This window comes from Taudactylus pleione, unplaced genomic scaffold (assembly GCF_031769625.1).
Source record: "Taudactylus pleione unplaced genomic scaffold, aTauple2 ptg000116l, whole genome shotgun sequence".
In the NCBI taxonomy this organism is placed as follows: domain Eukaryota; kingdom Metazoa; phylum Chordata; class Amphibia; order Anura; family Myobatrachidae; genus Taudactylus; species Taudactylus pleione.
The window spans coordinates 8,527,491-8,548,996 of NW_028284518.1; the positions used below are offsets into that span (position 1 = coordinate 8,527,491).

A 21,506-nucleotide genomic window follows, 5' to 3' on the forward strand; every position below is an offset into this window, starting at 1 on the left:
GCTGGGAAGACACACTGTGACCAAGGGACTGTGGAGAGCCATCTCTATGCTCAGGGACAGGACACTAAGTGGATGAGGCAGGAGCAGTACAGACAAACCTCAGCACCAGCTGGGAACAATATGCAGCATGAATGGACCTCTGTGCTATCCGAGAGTAAAGCAAGCTGACCTCAGTGCTAACCTCGACAGACACCAGAGAGGTAACAAAGTGTTTTTTAAGGACCGGAGTGTTACACAGGTAACATGGTTAATTTTTTTACTACTGTACCAAGATACAGATACTCAGTGTATGCTCAGCATAATGAGAGGGATGTACTTTACAAAAAGGCACAAAGACATACAGTAGTAGGGAAGAATAGCAGCAAATGCAGTGTAAGTTTTACCCTAAAAATATATATATTTCTCAAAGAGAGCACTTAATTATAATATTTATTAAAAAATGTAATAATATCACATAGTAAAATCCCAACATTAAAAAACATCAAATGTTAAAACATTCTCTTTACATAAAATAGACAAACTCCCTTAATAGCGCTTTTAGGAATACAAGGAAATAATATGTCAATATTGTATCAGTTCATCACATCACTTGCAGCGGCTAAAATTAGAGGCTATAAAAAAATATAGGACTATTTCAGTATAGTTGAAAAAAAGGGGAATATGTACTCCTGGTTTATGATAATGTGATTGGTAAAGTAGCTCCTTGGGTAAATTTAACTTTGTATTTACATTGCCTGCATAGTCGCAGCTCTTATATTAGTGGCCAGCGCTTAACTCTACCTCCCCCACCAAGCACCACCGTTATTTCACCAAGCTGTTTCCAGATGGTGGGCACAGCGCCAGAAAATAACCCCAGATGGGGACCTACATCTGCGGGGTGTTCCTTTATATTCGACAGTGGGGGATAGAGCACGCTGCCATCACAGGTGAGTACGGATGGCAGGATTAGCAGTGAATAAAGTCTTCCAAGGACTTCCAAATTAATAAGAGCAGCCAAGTACTGTGACCTCTTGGCTATGATATGAAGACCGGAGCTCATCAAGGGCATTACCAACCCTTCAGTGTACATATTTATTACTTTACGCTCATAGGGGACTATTCAATGCCCTGTGTTGTGCAAAGGGAATAACTTCGGAACAGTTGGGGAGGTACTCCACCACAATGTGTCTTTGCTCATTTCCCCTTGCATCCCAAACTGGTGACAGGAACATTTCTTACTGTAATAAGTGGTAATCTGCACAGTCAGACATTGCAGTGATGTCCAATGGTACAGAAAATTGAGTTGCCCCCATCATACAGAAAAAAAATCCCATAATGCACAAAAATAATAACAGAGATGCAGCTGTCTACTGTTACCGGGAAGTTGCCAGGGTTGGGATCAGAATGTAATGTAAGGCTGATATGTTGATATATATATATATTTATATAAAACAAATAGAAGTATTTTCCCATGGTGTTTTATATATTTTATTATCTTTTGTGTTTATTTCTTTTTTAATACACTGTGAACATATTATTCTATATACTGTACATTAAATATATATATATATATATATATATATATATATCTATACACTAAAATAGGTTGCTAATAGAAAGTTTGTGCTTACTTTTTAAATACAGCCAATATGATTATCAGCTATTATAAAAATATTGCAAATGTTTCTCTTATTTGCCTTTTAAAATAGCATAGATTAGTCCTGAATGTTTTTTTTTATAAAGAAGGACATAATATTTTAAATTAATTTACAGAATAGCAAAATAAGACAGATTATTACTGCAAAAAGCTACTAGAATTGACATGCTCAATGTTCTTTTTTTACTTTGAAAAATATATTGAAAATCCTATTTACCTGAGTGATGTATGCTCAGAATACTCTGAAACACAGTCCTATATGATTGCACCAGTAAAAAGATGTTTTATATCTAATTAGCAACAATATACAGTCGCAAAAAGGTTTAGGATTCTTTTAGTATTAACTTTTTATCACCATATAATTTATAAATACCACAGTGCCTCAAAGTATGATAAGAACTTCTATGTAGTTCTTATCATACTTGTAGTTTTTCTGTAATCTTCACAGGCAACATGTTAGATCCAAATTAATATGTTTCCCGTGAAGATTACAAATAACTAGCTGAATATTCTAACAGGTAAAATACTGTAACAGGTATAAAAAAGACAAATAATATTTTTTTGTGTATTTTTATCTGGGCTTCAGGGTTACCTGAAAATCTAAGCCATCATGTGGCTACTAAAATGCTTAAAGTGATTTTGCTAATGCAAGCTCATTGTTCTAAGCTTCTGTATGCAATTCTATGATATATAATGATTGTTATTGTAACATTAACAGAGTATTTTGCCGGCATCCCGACAGGGTTAAGACACCTGTTGGTCAGTATCCCTCTCCTACCCCTAACCCTCGCTCCCTGCTGCCTAACCCTAATCTCCCCCCTAGTGCCTAAACCTAACCTCCAACACCCTTAACCTAGCCCTTCCCCCTTAGTGCCTAACTCTAACCCCACCCCTAGTGCTTAACCCTAACCCCTAACACTCCCCCTAACCCCAGTACTTACCATCAGGATGCCGGCAGCCGGGATGCTGACTCCAGGATTCCAACAGGTGTCGGGATTCCGGAGCCAGCATTCTAAGCACCGGCTTCCTAAGTGCCAGCATCCTGACTGTTGGTGTTATGACCGGAATCCCCTCAGATCAGCGTCTATATTTTTCCAGATGTATTTGCACTTATGAAGATAGTGTCCATTGTAATAAGTTGTTAGATTGAAACATTTCACTCCCAATGGTCATAATTATTTGTCAGATTCAAAGTAATGTAACGTGTAATATGTAACTACAAAGTGTTTAGATGTGTTGACACTTCAGGAGAAATTATGTTTTATGATATTTAACCACATAATGTTTTACTCTTTTAAATCAGAGATCATTACTGAGTCATGTAACAATACAATAACGTGAATGTCATCTCTTTCCAATATAGGGTGCTGCTACAGTAAATTAAACAAGCTAAAAGCATATTGTGTACATTTTATAGAGAGCAGTAACATTAACTTTTTAATTCTTTTTCAAACATGAAAGTGTTAAGTGAGATAAGATGTGGTGAAGCAGTGGCAAATGCAGGATTTCTAGAGGGGTTTTTCCAAATGCATTATTTTAGAGTGAATGCGGCCAGTCCAAGAAGAGGGCTCTTGGAGGTGTTGTCATCTCCCAGCGTTGGTAGAAGTGTTCCACTGCACCTGTGTGCAGTGTGAACGGCGCCGATGCGGGAGTAGAAAAGGGGTCTGTCCTGGGCATGACATTTTTTGGAACTGTGTTCCAAATCTCAGGTCAACACCAGGACTTAGATGGAAAAGTGGTATTACAATTACTGCTACTGAGACATAATAATTGATAGTATTAACCATGTGCATGTCATATGCCATTATCAACTTTATGCTTTTTTTCAGTTGCATGCTATAGTAAATAATCAATAGCAGGCTTTGTGTTTCCAAAGGAAGGAGTATACAATTAGAATAGTGCTGGTTTTGATGTCAGAGCAGACTAATTTTGTTTAGCACATACGCTGGTCAGTGCAATGCTGGATCCTAGAAAGGTGCAAAAAAAAAAACACTACATGGCCCAATATGGCTCTGTGCTAAGAAGATCTGGAGTTACTCCAGACACACTGGGTGATGGAAGCAGGAATAATGAATAACTGGGATTGCAGTGGGGGCAGTTACTGTATGCTACTCCTTGATTTGTACAAGATAGACTTTGCATAAGACAAGTACACTACATACCCTGCCCATTATACCTACCATAACCTAAATGCAATTTCATTTTAATAAAGTACATATTTGCCCCTTCAAAAACATGTACAGAAAAAGTTAAATTGTTTTCAAAACCATTGATTAATCAATTAACATCTTCTTATTTCTGTTATATATTGTGTGGAAATTCACACTCTGGCAAAATTGCATATAGTATGGCATAGGGGTGAGCGGGTTCGGATTTCTGAAATCCGAACCCCCCCGAGCCCCCCCGATCCGAGTCCGATCCGAGTCAGGCTCGACTTTTCCCGCCTGACTCGGATCTGAAATCGAGGCAAAACGTCATCATCCCGCCTTCCGAGTCTCGCGGGTTTTGGATCCTAAATAAGGTACACACGTCGGCGCCATTTTCTCACTCGGCTGTGGACAGTGAAGAGGGAGGGTGGGAGTTAGGGCTGTGTAGTGTAGTGTAGTGTAGTGCTGCTGTTGTCCACTACTTCAAAGTCCATAGGGGCTGGCTGTGTTGTGCTGTGCTGCTGTTGTTAATAGGGGCTGTGTCCACTACTTCAAAGTCCATAGGGGCTGGCTGGACTGTGTTGTGCAGTCAGTTCTCCATAGGGGCTGTGTCCACTCCAAAGTCCTGTGCAGTGTCCCAGTCCTAAAGGAGTGCTGTAGTGTTGTCCAGGGGGTGCTCTGTCCATCAGGGGTGCTCCCCCCAAGTGCTAAAAAAATAATATATTTTCTGTGTTTGTGAATTGTGTGCGCAGTAGCCGCACGTGCATCAACAAAGTAGTGCCAAGCGTGCGCCTGTGTCATAAGTAAAGGGCCGGCTGGCTTGACCGTTAAGGGTGCTGTAACCCCCGAAAGTACACTCCAGTCCAAACCAAAAAAAAAATTATTTTCTGTGTTTGTGAATTGTGTGCGCAGTAGCCGCACGTGCATCAACAAAGTAGTGCCAAGCGTGCGCCTGTGTCATAAGTAAAGGGCCGGCTGGCTTGACCGTTAAGGGTGCTGTAACCCCCGAAAGTACACTCCAGTCCAAACCCAAAAAAAAATTATTTTCTGTGTTTGTGAATTGTGTGCGCAGTAGCCGCACGTGCATCAACAAAGTAGTGCCAAGCGTGCGCCTGTGTCATAAGTAAAGGGCCGGCTGGCTTGACCGTTAAGGGTGCTGTAACCCCCGAAAGTACACTCCAGTCCAAACCAAAAAAAATATTATTTTCTGTGTTTGTGAATTGTGTGCGCAGTAGTCGCACGTGCATCAACAAAGTAGTGCCAAGCGTGCGCCTGTGTCATAAGTAAAGGGCCGGCTGGCTTGACCGTTAAAGGGTGCTGTAACCCCCAAAGTACACTCCAGTCCAAACCAAAAAAAAAATTATTTTCTGTGTTTGTGAATTGTGTGCGCAGTAGCCGCACGTGCATCAACAAAGTAGTGCCAAGCGTGCGCCTGTGTCATAAGTAAAGGGCTGGCTGGCTTGACCGTTAAGGGTGCTGTAACCCCCGAAAGTACACTCCAGTCCAAACCAAAAAAAAAATTATTTCTGTGTTTGTGAATTGTGTGCGCAGTAGCCGCACGTGCATCAACAAAGTAGTGCCAAGCGTGCGCCTGTGTCATAAGTAAAAGGCCGGCTGGCTTGACCGTTAAAGGGTGCTGTAACCCCCGAAAGTACACTCCAGTCCTAACCAAAAAAAAATTATTTTCTGTGTTTGTGAATTGTGTGCGCAGTAGCCGCACGTGCATCAACAAAGTAGTGCCAAGAGTGCGCCTGTGTCATAAGTAAAGGGCCGGCTGGCTTGACCGTTAAGGGTGCTGTAACCCCCGAAAGTACACTCCAGTCCAAACCAAAAAAAAAATTATTTTCTGTGTTTGTGAATTGTGTGCGCAGTAGCCGCACGTGCATCAACAAAGTAGTGCCAAGCGTGCGCCTGTGTCATAAGTAAAGGGCCGGCTGGCTTGACCGTTAAGGGTGCTGTAACCCCCGAAAGTACACTCCAGTCCAAACCAAAAAAAAAATTATTTTCTGTGTTTGTGAATTGTGTGCGCAGTAGCCGCACGTGCATCAACAAAGTAGTGCCAAGCGTGCGCCTGTGTCATAAGTAAAGGGCCGGCTAGCTTGACCGTTAAGGGTGCTGTAACCCCTGAAAGTACACTCCAGTCCAAACCAAAAAAAAAATTATTTTCTGTGTTTGTGAATTGTGTGCGCAGTAGCCGCACGTGCATCAACAAAGTAGTGCCAAGCGTGCGCCTGTGTCATAAGTAAAGGGCCGGCTGGCTTGACCGTTAAGGGTGCTGTAACCCCCGAAAGTACACTCCAGTCCAAACCAAAAAAAAAATTATTTTCTGTGTTTGTGAATTGTGTGCGCAGTAGCCGCACGTGCATCAACAAAGTAGTGCCAAGCGTGCGCCTGTGTCATAAGTAAAGGGCCGGCTGGCTTGACTGTTAAAGGGTGCTGTAAACCCCGAAAGTACACTCCAGTCCTAACCAAAAAAAAATTATTTTCTGTGTTTGTGAATTGTGTGCGCAGTAGCCGCACGTGCATCAACAAAGTAGTGCCAAGAGTGCGCCTGTGTCATAAGTAAAGGGCCGGCTGGCTTGACCGTTAAGGGTGCTGTAACCCCCGAAAGTACACTCCAGTCCAAACCAAAAAAAAAATTATTTTCTGTGTTTGTGAATTGTGTGCGCAGTAGCCGCACGTGCATCAACAAAGTAGTGCCAAGCGTGCGCCTGTGTCATAAGTAAAGGGCCGGCTGGCTTGACCGTTAAGGGTGCTGTAACCCCCGAAAGTACACTCCAGTCCAAACCAAAAAAAAAATTATTTTCTGTGTTTGTGAATTGTGTGCGCAGTAGCCGCACGTGCATCAACAAAGTAGTGCCAAGCGTGCGCCTGTGTCATAAGTAAAGGGCCGGCTGGCTTGACCGTTAAGGGTGCTGTAACCCCCGAAAGTACACTCCAGTCCAAACCAAAAAAAAAATTATTTTCTGTGTTTGTGAATTGTGTGCGCAGTAGCCGCACGTGCATCAACAAAGTAGTGCCAAGCGTGCGCCTGTGTCATAAGTAAAGGGCCGGCTGGCTTGACCGTTAAAGGGTGCTGTAACCCCCAAAGTACACTCCAGTCCAAACCAAAAAAAAATTATTTTCTGTGTTTGTGAATTGTGTGCGCAGTAGCCGCACGTGCATCAACAAAGTAGTGCCAAGCGTGCGCCTGTGTCATAAGTAAAGGGCCGGCTGGCTTGACCGTTAAGGGTGCTGTAACCCCCGAAAGTACACTCCAGTCCAAACCAAAAAAAAAATTATTTTCTGTGTTTGTGAATTGTGTGCGCAGTAGCCACACGTGCATCAACAAAGTAGTGCCAAGCGTGCGCCTGTGTCATAAGTAAAGGGCCGGCTGGCTTGACCGTTAAGGGTGCTGTAACCCCCGAAAGTACACTCCAGTCCAAACCAAAAAAAAAATTATTTTCTGTGTTTGTGAATTGTGTGCGCAGTAGCCGCACGTGCATCAACAAAGTAGTGCCAAGCGTGCGCCTGTGTCATAAGTAAAGGGCCGGCTGGCTTGACCGTTAAGGGTGCTGTAACCCCCGAAAGTACACTCCAGTCCAAACCAAAAAAAAAATTATTTTCTGTGTTTGTGAATTGTGTGCGCAGTAGCCACACGTGCATCAACAAAGTAGTGCCAAGCGTGCGCCTGTGTCATAAGTAAAGGGCCGGCTGGCTTGACCGTTAAGGGTGCTGTAACCCCCGAAAGTACACTCCAGTCCAAACCAAAAAAAAATTTATTTTCTGTGTTTGTGAATTGTGTGCGCAGTAGCCGCACGTGCATCAACAAAGTAGTGCCAAGCGTGCGCCTGTGTCATAAGTAAAGGGCCGGCTGGCTTGACCGTTAAAGGGTGCTGTAACCCCCAAAGTACACTCCAGTCCAAACCAAAAAAAAATTATTTTCTGTGTTTGTGAATTGTGTGCGCAGTAGCCGCACGTGCATCAACAAAGTAGTGCCAAGCGTGCGCCTGTGTCATAAGTAAAGGGCCGGCTGGCTTGACCGTTAAGGGTGCTGTAACCCCCGAAAGTACACTCCAGTCCAAACCAAAAAAAAAATTATTTTCTGTGTTTGTGAATTGTGTGCGCAGTAGCCGCACGTGCATCAACAAAGTAGTGCCAAGCGTGCGCCTGTGTCATAAGTAAAGGGCCGGCTGGCTTGACCGTTAAGGGTGCTGTAACCCCCGAAAGTACACTCCAGTCCAAACCAAAAAAAAAATTATTTTCTGTGTTTGTGAATTGTGTGCGCAGTAGCCACACGTGCATCAACAAAGTAGTGCCAAGCGTGCGCCTGTGTCATAAGTAAAGGGCCGGCTGGCTTGACCGTTAAGGGTGCTGTAACCCCCGAAAGTACACTCCAGTCCAAACCAAAAAAAAAATTATTTTCTGTGTTTGTGAATTGTGTGCGCAGTAGCCGCACGTGCATCAACAAAGTAGTGCCAAGCGTGCGCCTGTGTCATAAGTAAAGGGCCGGCTGGCTTGACCGTTAAGGGTGCTGTAACCCCCGAAAGTACACTCCAGTCCAAACCAAAAAAAAAATTATTTTCTGTGTTTGTGAATTGTGTGCGCAGTAGCCACACGTGCATCAACAAAGTAGTGCCAAGCGTGCGCCTGTGTCATAAGTAAAGGGCCGGCTGGCTTGACCGTTAAAGGGTGCTGTAACCCCCGAAAGTACACTCCAGTCCAAACCAAAAAAAAATTATTTTCTGTGTTTGTGAATTGTGTGCGCAGTAGCCGCACGTGCATCAACAAAGTAGTGCCAAGAGTGCGCCTGTGTCATAAGTAAAGGGCCGGCTGGCTTGACCGTTAAAGGGTGCTGTAACCCCCGAAAGTACACTCCAGGCCAAACCAAAAAAAATTATTTTCTGTGTTTGTGAATTGTGTGCGCAGTAGCCGCACGTGCATCAACAAAGTAGTGCCAAGAGTGCGCCTGTGTCATAAGTAAAGGGCCGGCTGGCTTGACCGTTAAAGGGTGCTGTAACCCACAAAGTACACTCCAGTCCAAACCAAAAAAAAAATTATTTTCTGTGTTTAGCCGCACGTATATATCAAATCGATATAACATAAATGGAGGACCAAACTTTCTCCGATAAAAATAAAATAGAGAAAGATCAAGAACCACTTCCTCCTAGTGCTGAAGCTGCTGCCACTAGTCATGACATAGACGATAACATGCCATCAACGTCGTCTGCCAAGGCCGATGCCCAATGTCATAGTAGAGGGCACATACAATCCCAAATGGCAAAGTTCAGGAAAATGACCTTGAAAAAGACATTTAAATCAGCTGAAGAGAAACGTAAACTTGCCAATATGCCATTTACGACACGGAGTGGCAAGGAACGGCTAAGGTCGATCCCTAGTATGTTCATGACTAGTGGTTCAGCTTCACATGACGATGGAAGCCCTCCTCCCACTAAAAAAATCAAAAGAGTTAAGCTGGCAAAAGCACAGCGAAGAACTGTGCTTTCTAAGAAGATATCACAAATCCCCAAGGAGAGTCCAAGTGTGGTGGTGGTTGCGATGCCTGACCTTCCCAGCACTGGACGGGAAGAGGTGGCTCTTTCCACCATTTGCATGCCCCCTGCAAGTGCTGAAAGGAGCACCCACAGTCCACTTGCTGATATGCAAATTGAAGATGTCACTGTTGAAGTACAACAGGATGAGGATACTGGTGTAGCTGGCGCTGAGGAGGAAGTTGGCGAGGAGGATTCTGATGGTGATGTGGTTTGTTTAAATCAGGCTCCGGGGGAGACAGTTGTTGTCCGTGGGATGAAAAAGCCCATCACGGTCATGCCTGGGCAGAAGACCAAACATTCCACCTCTTTGGTCTGGCAATATTTCTATCCAAATCCGGACAACAACTGTCTTGCCATATGTACCATATGTAAAGGTGAAATAAGTAGGGGTAGGGACGTCAACCACCTAGGAACATCCTCCCTTATACGGCACCTGCAGCGCGTTCATAAAAAGTTACTGTCAAGTTCAGAAACTTTGGCTAAGACCGTAAGCAGTCCAGGGACACCTAAATCCCGTTGTCCTGTTGTATCCAAGTGCCTGCAAACCACACCGTCAACTCCCTCCTCGTCAATTTCCTCCTTAGTCAGGATCGGAAGTAGTCCTGCAGGCCATGTCACTGGCATGACTGACTCTCCTATCCGGGATTCCTCTGGAGGATCCTGCATTGCTACGCCTACTGCTGCCGCTGCTGCTGTTGCTGCTGCTGGGAGTCGTTCATCATCCCAGAGAGGAAGTAGGAACACCACTACTTTTACTAAACAATTGACCCTCCAACAGTCCTTAGCGAGGAGGATGAAGTACGACAGCAGTCATCCTGAAGCAAAACGTATAACTGAGGCCTTGACTGCTATGTTGGTGTTAGACGTGCGTCCGGTATCCGCCATTAGTGCAGTGGGATTTAGACAATTGATGGAGGTAGTGTGTCCCCGGTTCCAAATCCCGTCTAGATTCCACTTCACTAGGCAGGCGATACCGAGACTGTACAGAAACGTCAGAAAAAGTGTCCTCAGTGTCCTGAAAAATGCCGTTGTACACAATGTCCACTTAACCACGGACATGTGGACAAGTGGAACAGGGCAGACTAAGGACTATATGACTGTGACAGCCCACTGGGTAGATGTATCACCTTACGCAGCAACAGCAGCAGCGTCACCAGTAGCAGCATCTCAGAAACGCCAGCTCGTTACAAGGCAGGCTACGCTGTGTATCACCGGTTTCAGTAAGAGGCACACCGCCGACAACCTCTTAGAGAAACTGAGGGAAATCATCGCCCAGTGGCTTACCCCACTTAGACTCTCCTGGGGATTTGTGATATCTGACAACGCCACCAATATTGTGCGGGCATTACATCTGGGCAAATTCCAGCACGTCCCATGTTTTGCTCACACAATAAACTTGGTGGTGCAGAATTTTCTGAAAAGCGACAGGGGCGTGCAGGAGACGCTTTGGGTGGCCCGAAAAATTTCTGGCCACTTTCGCCATTCAGCGACTGCGTGCCGAAGACTGGAGCGCCAGCAAACACTCTTGAACCTGCCCCGCCATCACCTGAAGCAAGAGGTTGTGACACGGTGGAACTCAACCCTCTATATGCTTCAGAGGATGGAGGAGCAGCAAAAGGCCATACAAGCCTATACATCCACCTATGACATAGGCAAAGGAGGGGGTATGCACCTGACTCAAGCGCAGTGGAGAATGATTTCCGTGTTGTGCAAGGTTCTCCAGCCCTTCGAACTTGCCACACGTGAAGTCAGTTCAGACACTGCCAGCTTGAGTCAGGTCATTCCCCTCATCAGGCTTTTGCAGAAGCAGCTGGAGAAAGTGAAGGAGGAGCTAAGACGGAGCGATTCCGCTCGGCATGTGGGACTTGTGGATGAAGCCCTTCATTCGCTTTGCCAGGATTCCAGGGTGGTCAATCTGTTGAAATCAGACCACTACATTTTGGCCACCGTGCTCGATCCTAGGTTTAAAGCCTATGTGGTGTCTCTCTTTCCGGCCGACACAAGCCTGCAGAGGTGCAAAGACCTGCTGGTGAACACACTGTCAGCTGAAGCGGAACGTGACACGTCAACAGCTCCTTCTTCATTTTCTCCTGCAACTGGGGCTGCCAGGAAAAAACTTAGGTATCCTAAACAACCCGCTGGCGGTGATGCAGGACAGGCAGGACCAAGTTTGGACATCTGGTCCGGACTGAAGGACCTGGCAACAATTTCTGACATGTCTACTGTCACTGCATATGATACTGTCACCATTGACAGAATGGTGGAGGATTACATCGGTGACAGCATCCAAGTAGGCATGGCAGACAGTCCATACCTGTACTGGCAGGAAAAAGAGGCAATTTGGAGGCCCCTGTACAAACTGGCTCTATTTTACCTGAGTTGCCCCCCCTCCAGTATGTACTCCGAAAGAGTGTTTAGTGCAGCCGGGAACCTTGTCAGCGAAAGGCGTAGGAGGTTGCTTCCACAGAATGTGGAGAAGATGATGTTCATCAAAATGAATTATCAGCTCTTCCAGGGAGACCAGCCTCCAGAAGGTACAGAGGGACCTGTGGTGGTGGATTCAAGTGGGGACGAGTTAATACTTTGTGAGGATGAGGATGTACACACTGAAGAGGGTGAGGAATCGGTGGATGAGGAGGATGAGGATGACATCTTGCCTCCATAGAGCCAGTTTGTGCAGGGACACATTAATTGCCAGCTTGTTTTGTGGGGGCCCAAACGAACCAATCATTTCAGCCACAGTTGTGTGGCAGACCCTGGCGCTGAAATGATTGGTTTGTTAAAGTGTGCATGTCCTGTTTATACAACATAAGGGTGGGTGGGAGGGCCCAAGGACAATTCCATCTTGCACCTCTTTTTTTTCTTTGCATTATGTACAGTTTGGGGCCTAGTTTTTCAAACTGCCATCCTGTCTGCCACTGCAGTTTCACGCCTAGATGGGTCACGTGTTTGTGCCGCCCACTCGTGTCGCTTAGCATAGTCATCCAGCTACCTCGGTGCAACGTTTTGGACATAAAAACACTATTGTGAGGTGTGAGGTGTTCAGAATAGACTGGAAATGAGTGGAAATTAAGGTTATTGAGGTTAATAATAGCATAGGAGCAGAAAAACCTACAAATTCTGTGATTTTAGCTGTTTTTATGCTTTTTTAAAAAAAAATACAGATCCAAAACACAAAACCCAGAACCCAAAACACGGAAGGGTGGTTTTGGCAAAACCAATCCAGATCCAAAACACGAAGAAAGATCCAGATCCAAAACCAAAACACAAAACACGAAAAGTGGCCGGTGCACACCCCTATGGCATATACAGTACATATGAATGGAGGTTCAATCAAAACACAGTAAGGTTTGCAATTTTGTGCACTGCTTGCAAAGTATGCACAAAACTATACAATCAGAGGTAAAACCATATGTATACTATTATTTCCATGCTTTAGAATTGCATCATGTTCCTGAATAAAGTTGACACAAATCATTCCAGATGCCTTAAGTGAAGTAGTAATCACATACCTTCTTGTGATCCTTTCTAAGTGTGTGCAACCTTTTACTGTAGGTGCACTTTGTGATACTAGCCATGCATACTGATGCATGCCTGCTGAAGTGTCTTACTCTTTCTATGTACAATGCTCTGGACTACAGTTTAGCACATGAGAAAAAGGCTTATTTGAGCTTCTTTAGTCCTTCATCTCTATCAATTGTATCATGTCCTGAGAAAATGTTATTGACCTTGTTTAGTGAATACAGATGTCCTCTTACATCTTTACCAATTGTGTGGCAAATTGCAGCATGCATGGTGCGAGTCGCAGCACCTGCAAACTGGTACGCAGACTACATGCGGACCTGCGACTCCATAGGATTGCATGGTTCAAACGCAGTACGTGGCATGGCATACCGTGGTGCACACCGCAACAGCTAGTCGCATAGCATGATGCGTGTGCATGTTTGCAGCGCGGGCAGCAAAGATGCAAGAGTACACATCTGTATGTTTGCTTGTTAATGACCCTGACAGTTAGCTCATGTACTGAATCTGATATTCTGCTTGCTATCCTTAGAACGGTTGCTTAACTCCCAGAGACAACAATAGTTTTTGCCTCTGGGCGCAAGGTGCAGTTGTGATGATGTCGGCCATTGATGCAGGAGAGCCGCAGTACACAGACCCCATTACAGCACTGCTTTTTGTGTATTCCTTCTATTTACTTGATCTAGCATTTTCTGTATTTCTGAATGCCAACCAGTGCTCTCATATTGCTCATCTATTCTTTGAACATTCTTACTTGAATTTTTTATTGATTTCAACCAAGCAATTAACTGTATTTGTTGCAAAGTATAATGAGCCTCTATATTTACAGTGTTTATATTAACAGATCCTCAATTGGATTTGTTAGAGCTAATGCAAGCAGAGGTCAAAGGTATATGATCTAAACTAGTGTTTTCCAAACCCAATTCTCATGACCCACTCACAGTGCAGGTACGAAGGATATCCATGCATGAGCACAGGCAGGGAAATAGCGAGGGTGGTTCCAGTGGAGCACATGCTCCAGGCACCTGCTCCAGCCAGGGTGCCAGAGATCAGCTATCCAACAAATGGCAGAGCACTTGCTGAGCCTGAAAAGATCAGTGCCTTTAGACAAGGGTTGCTCACCACGCCCCCATATGGATGCACTGATCTATTTATGTGCTTCAGGCTCAGCTCATCAACAGGTGGAAGATCTAAGTGAGTGGGGAGAGCTGTGTAAGAAATGTATACACTGTGTGCATTTATATATACATTAATATGTAGCCCCAGGGCAGTATTTTGCATATGACCCTGTGGGATCTTAATCAGACTCTGGAACTGAACGGAAGGGAGGAAGGGTGGATCCACGGGTAATAAAGAGGGAGGAGGAGGTGGTCCCCTCCCATCATCAGCCCGGCTACTCCTCTTTTCCACCTCTGAGGTGGCTCCCATCTACCACCCTGGTCCAGACATCAGCCAGCCTGATTTGCACGAAGGAAAGAACATGGCATCTGTGTCCCTGTTGCTGAGGGGAGGGCTGAGCTGGGTGCTGATCCTGAGAGCCTGGGTCGTGGCACCCATGACTGGGATAAGCTTGAGCGGTGAGTCTGGTTAGGTCATGCCTGACTGCTCTGATGCCAAAATTCCAATAAGGGGCACTACTATGGCATGGGTAAAGGGGCACTACTGTGGCATAATGTGTAAAAGGGACACTACTGTGGAATAACATAAATAAGGGGCACTATTGTTAGACATAATGTGAATAAGGGGCACTACTGTGGCATTATGTGAACTATGGACATTATGGGATTCAATCTGGAAACCGGCTTACGTTAGCCCGACAGCCAACTTCCCGATTGCTTTATCCTGGTGAGGGTCAAATGACAGGTGTCTAAATCTAGACACCTGTCATTTTTCTGACGCTGGGAGACTGATCGGGATGCCGGGCGCCGCAAGCAGACAGTCGCGGGGGGAGGGTTAGGTTTTGGGCACCCGGGGGAGACTTAGGGTCAGGCACCCCCCCGGGAGGGTTAGGGTTAGGCTAGGGGGATGGAGTGTTAGGGCTAGGCACCCCCAGCGGGAGGTTAGCATTAGACCCCCCCTTGGGGGACTTAGGTTTAGGCGTTGGGAAGGGGTGGTTAGGTTTAGGTACTTAGAGGGGGGATTAGGGTTAGGCATGGGGGATGTTAGGGTTAGGCACCCCTAAGGATGGTTAGGGGGGTTAGGTTAGGTTAATTTGTACTTACCTAGGGATGATCGGGATTTCCAGCGCTGTCGGGCTGCCGCTGCCGGGATCTCTGCATCTGTTGGGCTGACGCTGCTGGGAATTGAACTGCCAGCCATGCATCACCCAGTCATACCGAGTGCAGACATTATGTATGGACATTACAGTGGCATAATATGTGGGGAATATTGTGTAGCATAATGTAAAAAATTAGACAAATTGTGACATAACGCAAATTAATGGACACTAATGTGTAGCATAACCTGCATTGTGGCCATTATTGTGTAACATAATGCAAATAAAGGACACTACTGTGGCGTAATATAAATAAAAGACACTACTGTGTGGCGTAATGTGAATTGTGGGCACTACTGTGTGGCATAACATGAATTGTGAGCACTACTGTGTGGCTTATTTTTAATTGGTCATATTACTTTAGTGGGCTGGAATATATCTAGCCCTCCATGACCCAGTTTCATACTGCCCCTTATGTTTATTTTTATTTCCCTTTAATTTACCCTTACATGCTTGACATGCCCCCTACTTGGCACACTTGCGGGGGTAGGGGCATGGTATCACACACATGCTCCGAGTGCCATGGCTACACGCTACACCCCTGAGCACAGGTGGCTTATTTATTACCTTGGTCATTCTGATTTACCCACATGTGCTAAAACAGGGCTATCCCTAATGTCTGGACTTTGAGTGGGCAAAGAGAATCGGTTTTGCGAAACACAAACCTGGAAAATATGCTTAGACCTTTCAGATACATTGTGCTCTATGTCACCAAGTAATGGAAAAGAAAGTTGAAAAGAATCTTATGCACTGGTTTTTCTATCATAACCATGTGATATTTATATATGTAGGGGTTGCTCTCACTGATAATAAGGATTGGACATTCAATACAAGAAGGGAATAATTGTCTTGGAGTGATATACTTAAGTCACCCACAGATGGTAGAAATGGAAAAGTGTTACTAATATATTATGTCACTTTCAAGAAACAAAACAAATAAACACCTATTTATTTACTCAGATACAGTACAATATAAACAATTCCTCAATAGCCGACTGTAAAATATACTAAATAATCAGTATAGTAAAACATATTTTAAGCTCAATATTTACTAACCATATCTATTCGGCGCCAAAGAGTATTTTAATCCTACATTGTTTTCCTACTATAGAAAAGAGATACTGTAGGTATAAATACAAATACAGGTGTCTCCTCAAATACTGTGGCATCAGTCGTGCCAAACAGACCCTGTCTGCACATCAGGTCCCGGACAACTTGGGCACGCCAAGAGTCTTTCATGCTCCAAATTTTTGTCTTAAGCCATATTCTTCTAGATTACACTGATCAATTTGATATGTAACATTTGCACATCTGTGTGCAACTGAGTCATAATCTGTATACAAAGTGCTGCGATGCAGCAGCCACGTTTTTTTCTCACACCAAGTTTCTGTGTTCTACGTCTGCATGTGTTTAAAACTAATTCCTGTGTGGTTAGAGTCGCAGCCCAGCCTCTCTTGTACACTTTGAGTGGTATTTCCTTGAGTCTATGATATAAATAGGATGCAAAATCTAAAGAAAAAGAGGGTATGCTCCACATCTTAGATTGGCTCAGTAGCACCAGGCGTCTCACATTTAGGTGCTGGATATAGAGGACACATCTTTATACTGTAAATACATGCTCTAATATAATTGATGTATTGTGCATGTATCTGTAAATTGTTAAACCTGTGTCACAGCATTGCAGTAAATGAAGCAAAGTGAATTTAAACTCATATAGATCTGTAAGTAAAAATTAGGAGGACAATATTCATAATAAAATACAACATATCAAATCCAGAACAATTCCACAAATATATAAAGTTTAAACATGTAAAAAATAATTATTTCATTATTATCGTTTGTGGTGAAAATCAAAATTCTAATATAATATAATTACAAATGTTTGTATAAAATACTGGTTAAAAAAAGCAATATATTTATTAAATGGATAAATATTGTTTTAAAATAAACAATTAATTTTGTGTAACTTTTTTATATTTATAAAGAATTCATTTTTTTAAACACAATTTTGCAAAAATAATGTTTAGTCATGAAATTTTAGAAACTTTTGCTGACACCATATTTGAGAAACATTTCAATTGCTGCAAAATACTGATATTTATGGAAAACTTTAAATCTGCTGAAATGTTTCTCTCATCTAAAATTGTTAAATATATTCTTCTGACACATAACATACATGATTTTTACTAAAAAATACTACAGTATATTATTGATGTCCATAAATTCATTGTTTGGAATATACTGTATACTTAGAATTCTAGTACAGGGCAATGCAACTTTTAGATATTTTTTTCAGGATACATAAAGAAAGTTGGATCCTGGATGTCTTTCAGCGCATTAGTAGTGATGAAGGAATCTGTCATATACCATATGATCTGGAAATTTCAAATCAAGAATTGAGCCATATAGTAAGAAAAGCAGAAAAGTGGCGAGGTATCAATGGAGAAAGAAGAAAGGTAGGGAAAAAGCAATTTTAATATTTTATTATCAAACTTATCTACTTTAAACACCTTGGGATCTCATAAGGAGGTAGAAATTTGCAAAATTGAATGTAACTAACTTGGCTATTAAATTTATTATAGCTGCAAATTCTAAATGTGAGTGTGTGTGCACAAAAACAATTACAAAAAGATGACCACTAATGTAAATGCGCTTATACAGTATATTAACAAAAAGGGTACAATGATGTTTCAGAACAGATTCAAGACACACCAAAATACTTTGATATAGATGCTTTCTTTACATTAAAAAATTCTAATTAAGCACATAGAAATAAATAACAATAAATTGTAAATTTAACAACTGGGTCTTAAATACCAGCCTAAGCATGCAAATCTAACAGATACAGTATTTCTCCTTCAGATATAAAAAGTGAAAAACTGCAATGCAAGTATAAATAATTTTGATGATAGACTGCAGGTTCCAGGATGTAATTTAAATTGCAAAAGAGCTGTATTTGCACTAAGACATGTACAACTGAAATAGCAAGTACGGTATATGGATAAAGGTAAGCAGGCAAGTGGATAAAGGTGTTATGTAACAATTTTCTGAAAACTATTTTTTTCTAATGGATTAAGGTGTTATGACCTAGGGATCATAGTAACAATGTTATTTAAAATGTTAATAGTCTAGTTACTAATTTTGTTAATAAAAGTGGTATGTCCAATTCTTAAGTCAGATTTTAGTGGAGAATTTATCTTCAACTGTAAATATCTCAGTTTCTTCTAAACATAACATAACACCTCCATCCATTCACCTCTTCATATATCTGGTATATCAGACCTACTGTACAGTAGTTATTATATTTACAATTGATTGTTATTTATTTCTATGTGCTTAATTATTAGAAATTATTTTTTCATATAAAGATATTATCTGTATCAAATTATTATGTTGATGTTCCTTGAATCTGTCTTACCACAGAGTGCCCCAGAAAAAGAGCCTTCTCTTTCTACTTTTGTATAGTACATGTGTAAAACTTTTGGCTCTAGGGAGCACCACCAACCTGAGTGATTCTCAACCCTGAATTGGGTCACACACAGTATATATATGTTGGTAAATAATATATAATCATATATATTAATATTCTGTGCGGATTCATCCCCTTCTTCTACATTTGTCTTACCACATCATACACACACACATATAAAATTGTTTGTATGTATGTTCGTGATAAACTCGAGAACTACTGAACTGATTTTGATTGGGTTTTCACTGAAATGTTCCATGAACACCAATCCTTTCTCCTCATCAGGAAGTTATTACAGAAATAGCTTAAGGGTTTCTTCCAGCAGCAGCTCCTTGTATAATCTTGGGGGTGGAGTTTGTAATATATACTCCCTCTCCAGTCTCCAAGAAGTATCTTTCACTCATTTGCATAGACACACCTAATCTCATCAGCTGACACTCCCCATGCTATCCATGATAACATCTTCTGGGTGTTATTTGTTGTGTAGCTGCAGTGGGAAGTAGTGAGAGTGGGAATGTGACATGCAGCAGCAGCAGGTAATGATGGCATTTACTATACAGATGGAGCAGAGTGTGGTGTTCTTGTACTGCATTGCATGTGCATCCAACTCCAGGGCCCTGTTATTAAATCACAGAGCAGACTCTTGTGTCCTCTTATTTAGATACAGGTGGAGCAGACTCCTTTCTCCTGTTTTAATATATGTGGAGCAGACTCTGGTATCTTGTTATGATACATGTGTAGCAGACTCTGGTGTCCTGTGTTGATTTATGTGGATCAGACTCTGGTCTCCTGTTATGATACATGTGGAGCAGACTCTGGTGTCCTGTTATGATACGTGTGGAGCAGACTCTGGACTCTGGTTTTATCATGGGCGAAGCAGCGGGCAACAGCTAGTATTTATATATAAGCACATTTCCACTAACGATCATAATGATGTAACCAGGTTTCCAAATAAGAACATAGCATTGAATGCGGAAGTGCTAGGAGATTCCAGTTTGCTGTGTTCAATTTATCCTACTTACAGTACAACCTGAATCCATGGTCTGTTTCTGCAATGGAAACAAACTTGAAAATAGGTGAGCCATAATGACCTGTTAATTATCTACTTCATCTCAGACTGAACTGATATACTGTATAACATATATACTGTAGATAGGCAGTGTACTGTCATAAAGAAGTTAAAATTTATTGAAGACATGCAGTGACTTATTTATGATGAGTCTGTGCTGATTATTTATTTTTTTATTTTGTTTTTCTCTGTTGTATCTATTACAAAAAAGCAGAATAAACATTTTGTTGCAGTTGGTCAGATACTATGCATATATTACATGAAGAGATGTGGGGGTCCGGTTCTCAGAGAACCGACAACTACCGAATGTATGGGTTCTGAGTCAAACCGAGTCCAAGTTCGGTATCACTTTTGTGTACCAAGTCGAACCAAGTTCCGGTTCAGATCTTCCTGCTGTTGGGAACTTGGATTTATTTTTTATATTTATTTTTAAAAAATACAGATCCCAAACCAAAACACGTGAGGATAGTTTTGCCAAACCAAAACACGAAGATGAATCCAGATCCAAAACCAAAACCAAAACACGGGGGTTGGCGCACATTTTTAATTACATCAGTTCTAGTTGTTTTTATACATGCTATACTTTACATAAGATTGGAGAATTTTTATAGAAACTGAGCAAATGTACTGCAACCCTTAGCAATAATAGTTTATAAATTTTATCTTTTTTTTCTAGTGTTACTTTGAGAATGAAAGCAATTATTTGAAGAGTTACTTCACAATTTTCATTTAAATGAATTTTCAGAAATGTCCTTGAAAAGTCTTTTAAATAGAAAAAAAACAATATTTATGAATTTTATCATTTGGTCAAGTTAGTCATATAAAATAAAAATATTTATATTTGTCATCGTGTTCTAGCCTGTGACATCAGAGAACAATAACAATTAATTTCCACTTTAACATTAGACCTTAGTCTGAGTCTTTTCCTAGAATTCAGACCTGCCTAGAAAGTACATTGCAACTGGATTCACAAGATTAAGGGGAATAGCAACCTACAACTGTTATATTGAGTTTGTTACTCATAAATACTTGACTTGTGGCTTATGTCATTGACTACACGTTTATATTACTGGTGAATGGCCCATATAATTAGCCTGTGTTTGGCAAACTGGTTACAAAGTTAATAATTTGCTATTTATGTTTTATCAGTGAATCTGAAACAATTCACATTTTATACAACATATTGAAAGGGAGATGTATCAAGCCCTAGAGAGAGAGATACAGTGGATATGTTGTCCAAAGAAACCATCAGCTTCTGTCATTTTATAGACTGTGCTAGATAAATGACAGTTAGAAGCAGACCGGTTGCTTTGGACAACATATGCATTTTTCTCTCTCCAAGGTTGTATATATGTATCTCCCTCTGGAAGAGAATTAACAAAGAGGGTAAAATATTTACTGTGTCTAATTCTAGCCACACATTAAGGGACTGATGCAGAGTTATGGTAAAAAAAAGAGCAAACATTTCCTTAAAAAAAAGAACTAAATAATAGCATATTTTTGCACAGAGCCATTCACAATATAAAATGCATCACCTTCACATCAGCAGCATTTGTGCATTGTTTATGACAATACATCAGCATGTATTTGCATCTACTCTGTAGCAGGTGCAGAAGATAATCCCCCTAACAGGCATATAGTCAGTTTCTGCAGGTCTGGATGTGTCACCTTTATTGTACATACCAGGGCTGACTCTAGCCAATTTGGTGCCCTAGGCAAGATTTTGGCTGGTGCCCTCTAGAAGATAATCCCTCAACCAATTTTAAAGTGGGTACACACATGACAGATATATCTGCAGATCGACTGATCTGTAGATATATCTGCAGATTATGGTTGTTCATACACAATGAACAA

At 42.0% G+C, this 21,506-nt stretch overlaps 1 protein-coding gene across 1 annotated transcript in view; it reads left to right on the forward strand.

Annotated features, from left to right (window-relative positions):
* The window catches only part of LOC148524750 (uncharacterized), a 183,695-nt gene that overhangs the window by 52,366 nt on the left and 109,823 nt on the right, over positions 1-21,506 (forward strand). The window contains exon 7 of the mRNA XM_088471632.1: positions 17,411-17,570. Coding sequence (XP_088327758.1) covers positions 17,411-17,570 — 160 coding nt within the window. The remainder of the gene's footprint in view (positions 1-17,410; positions 17,571-21,506) is intronic.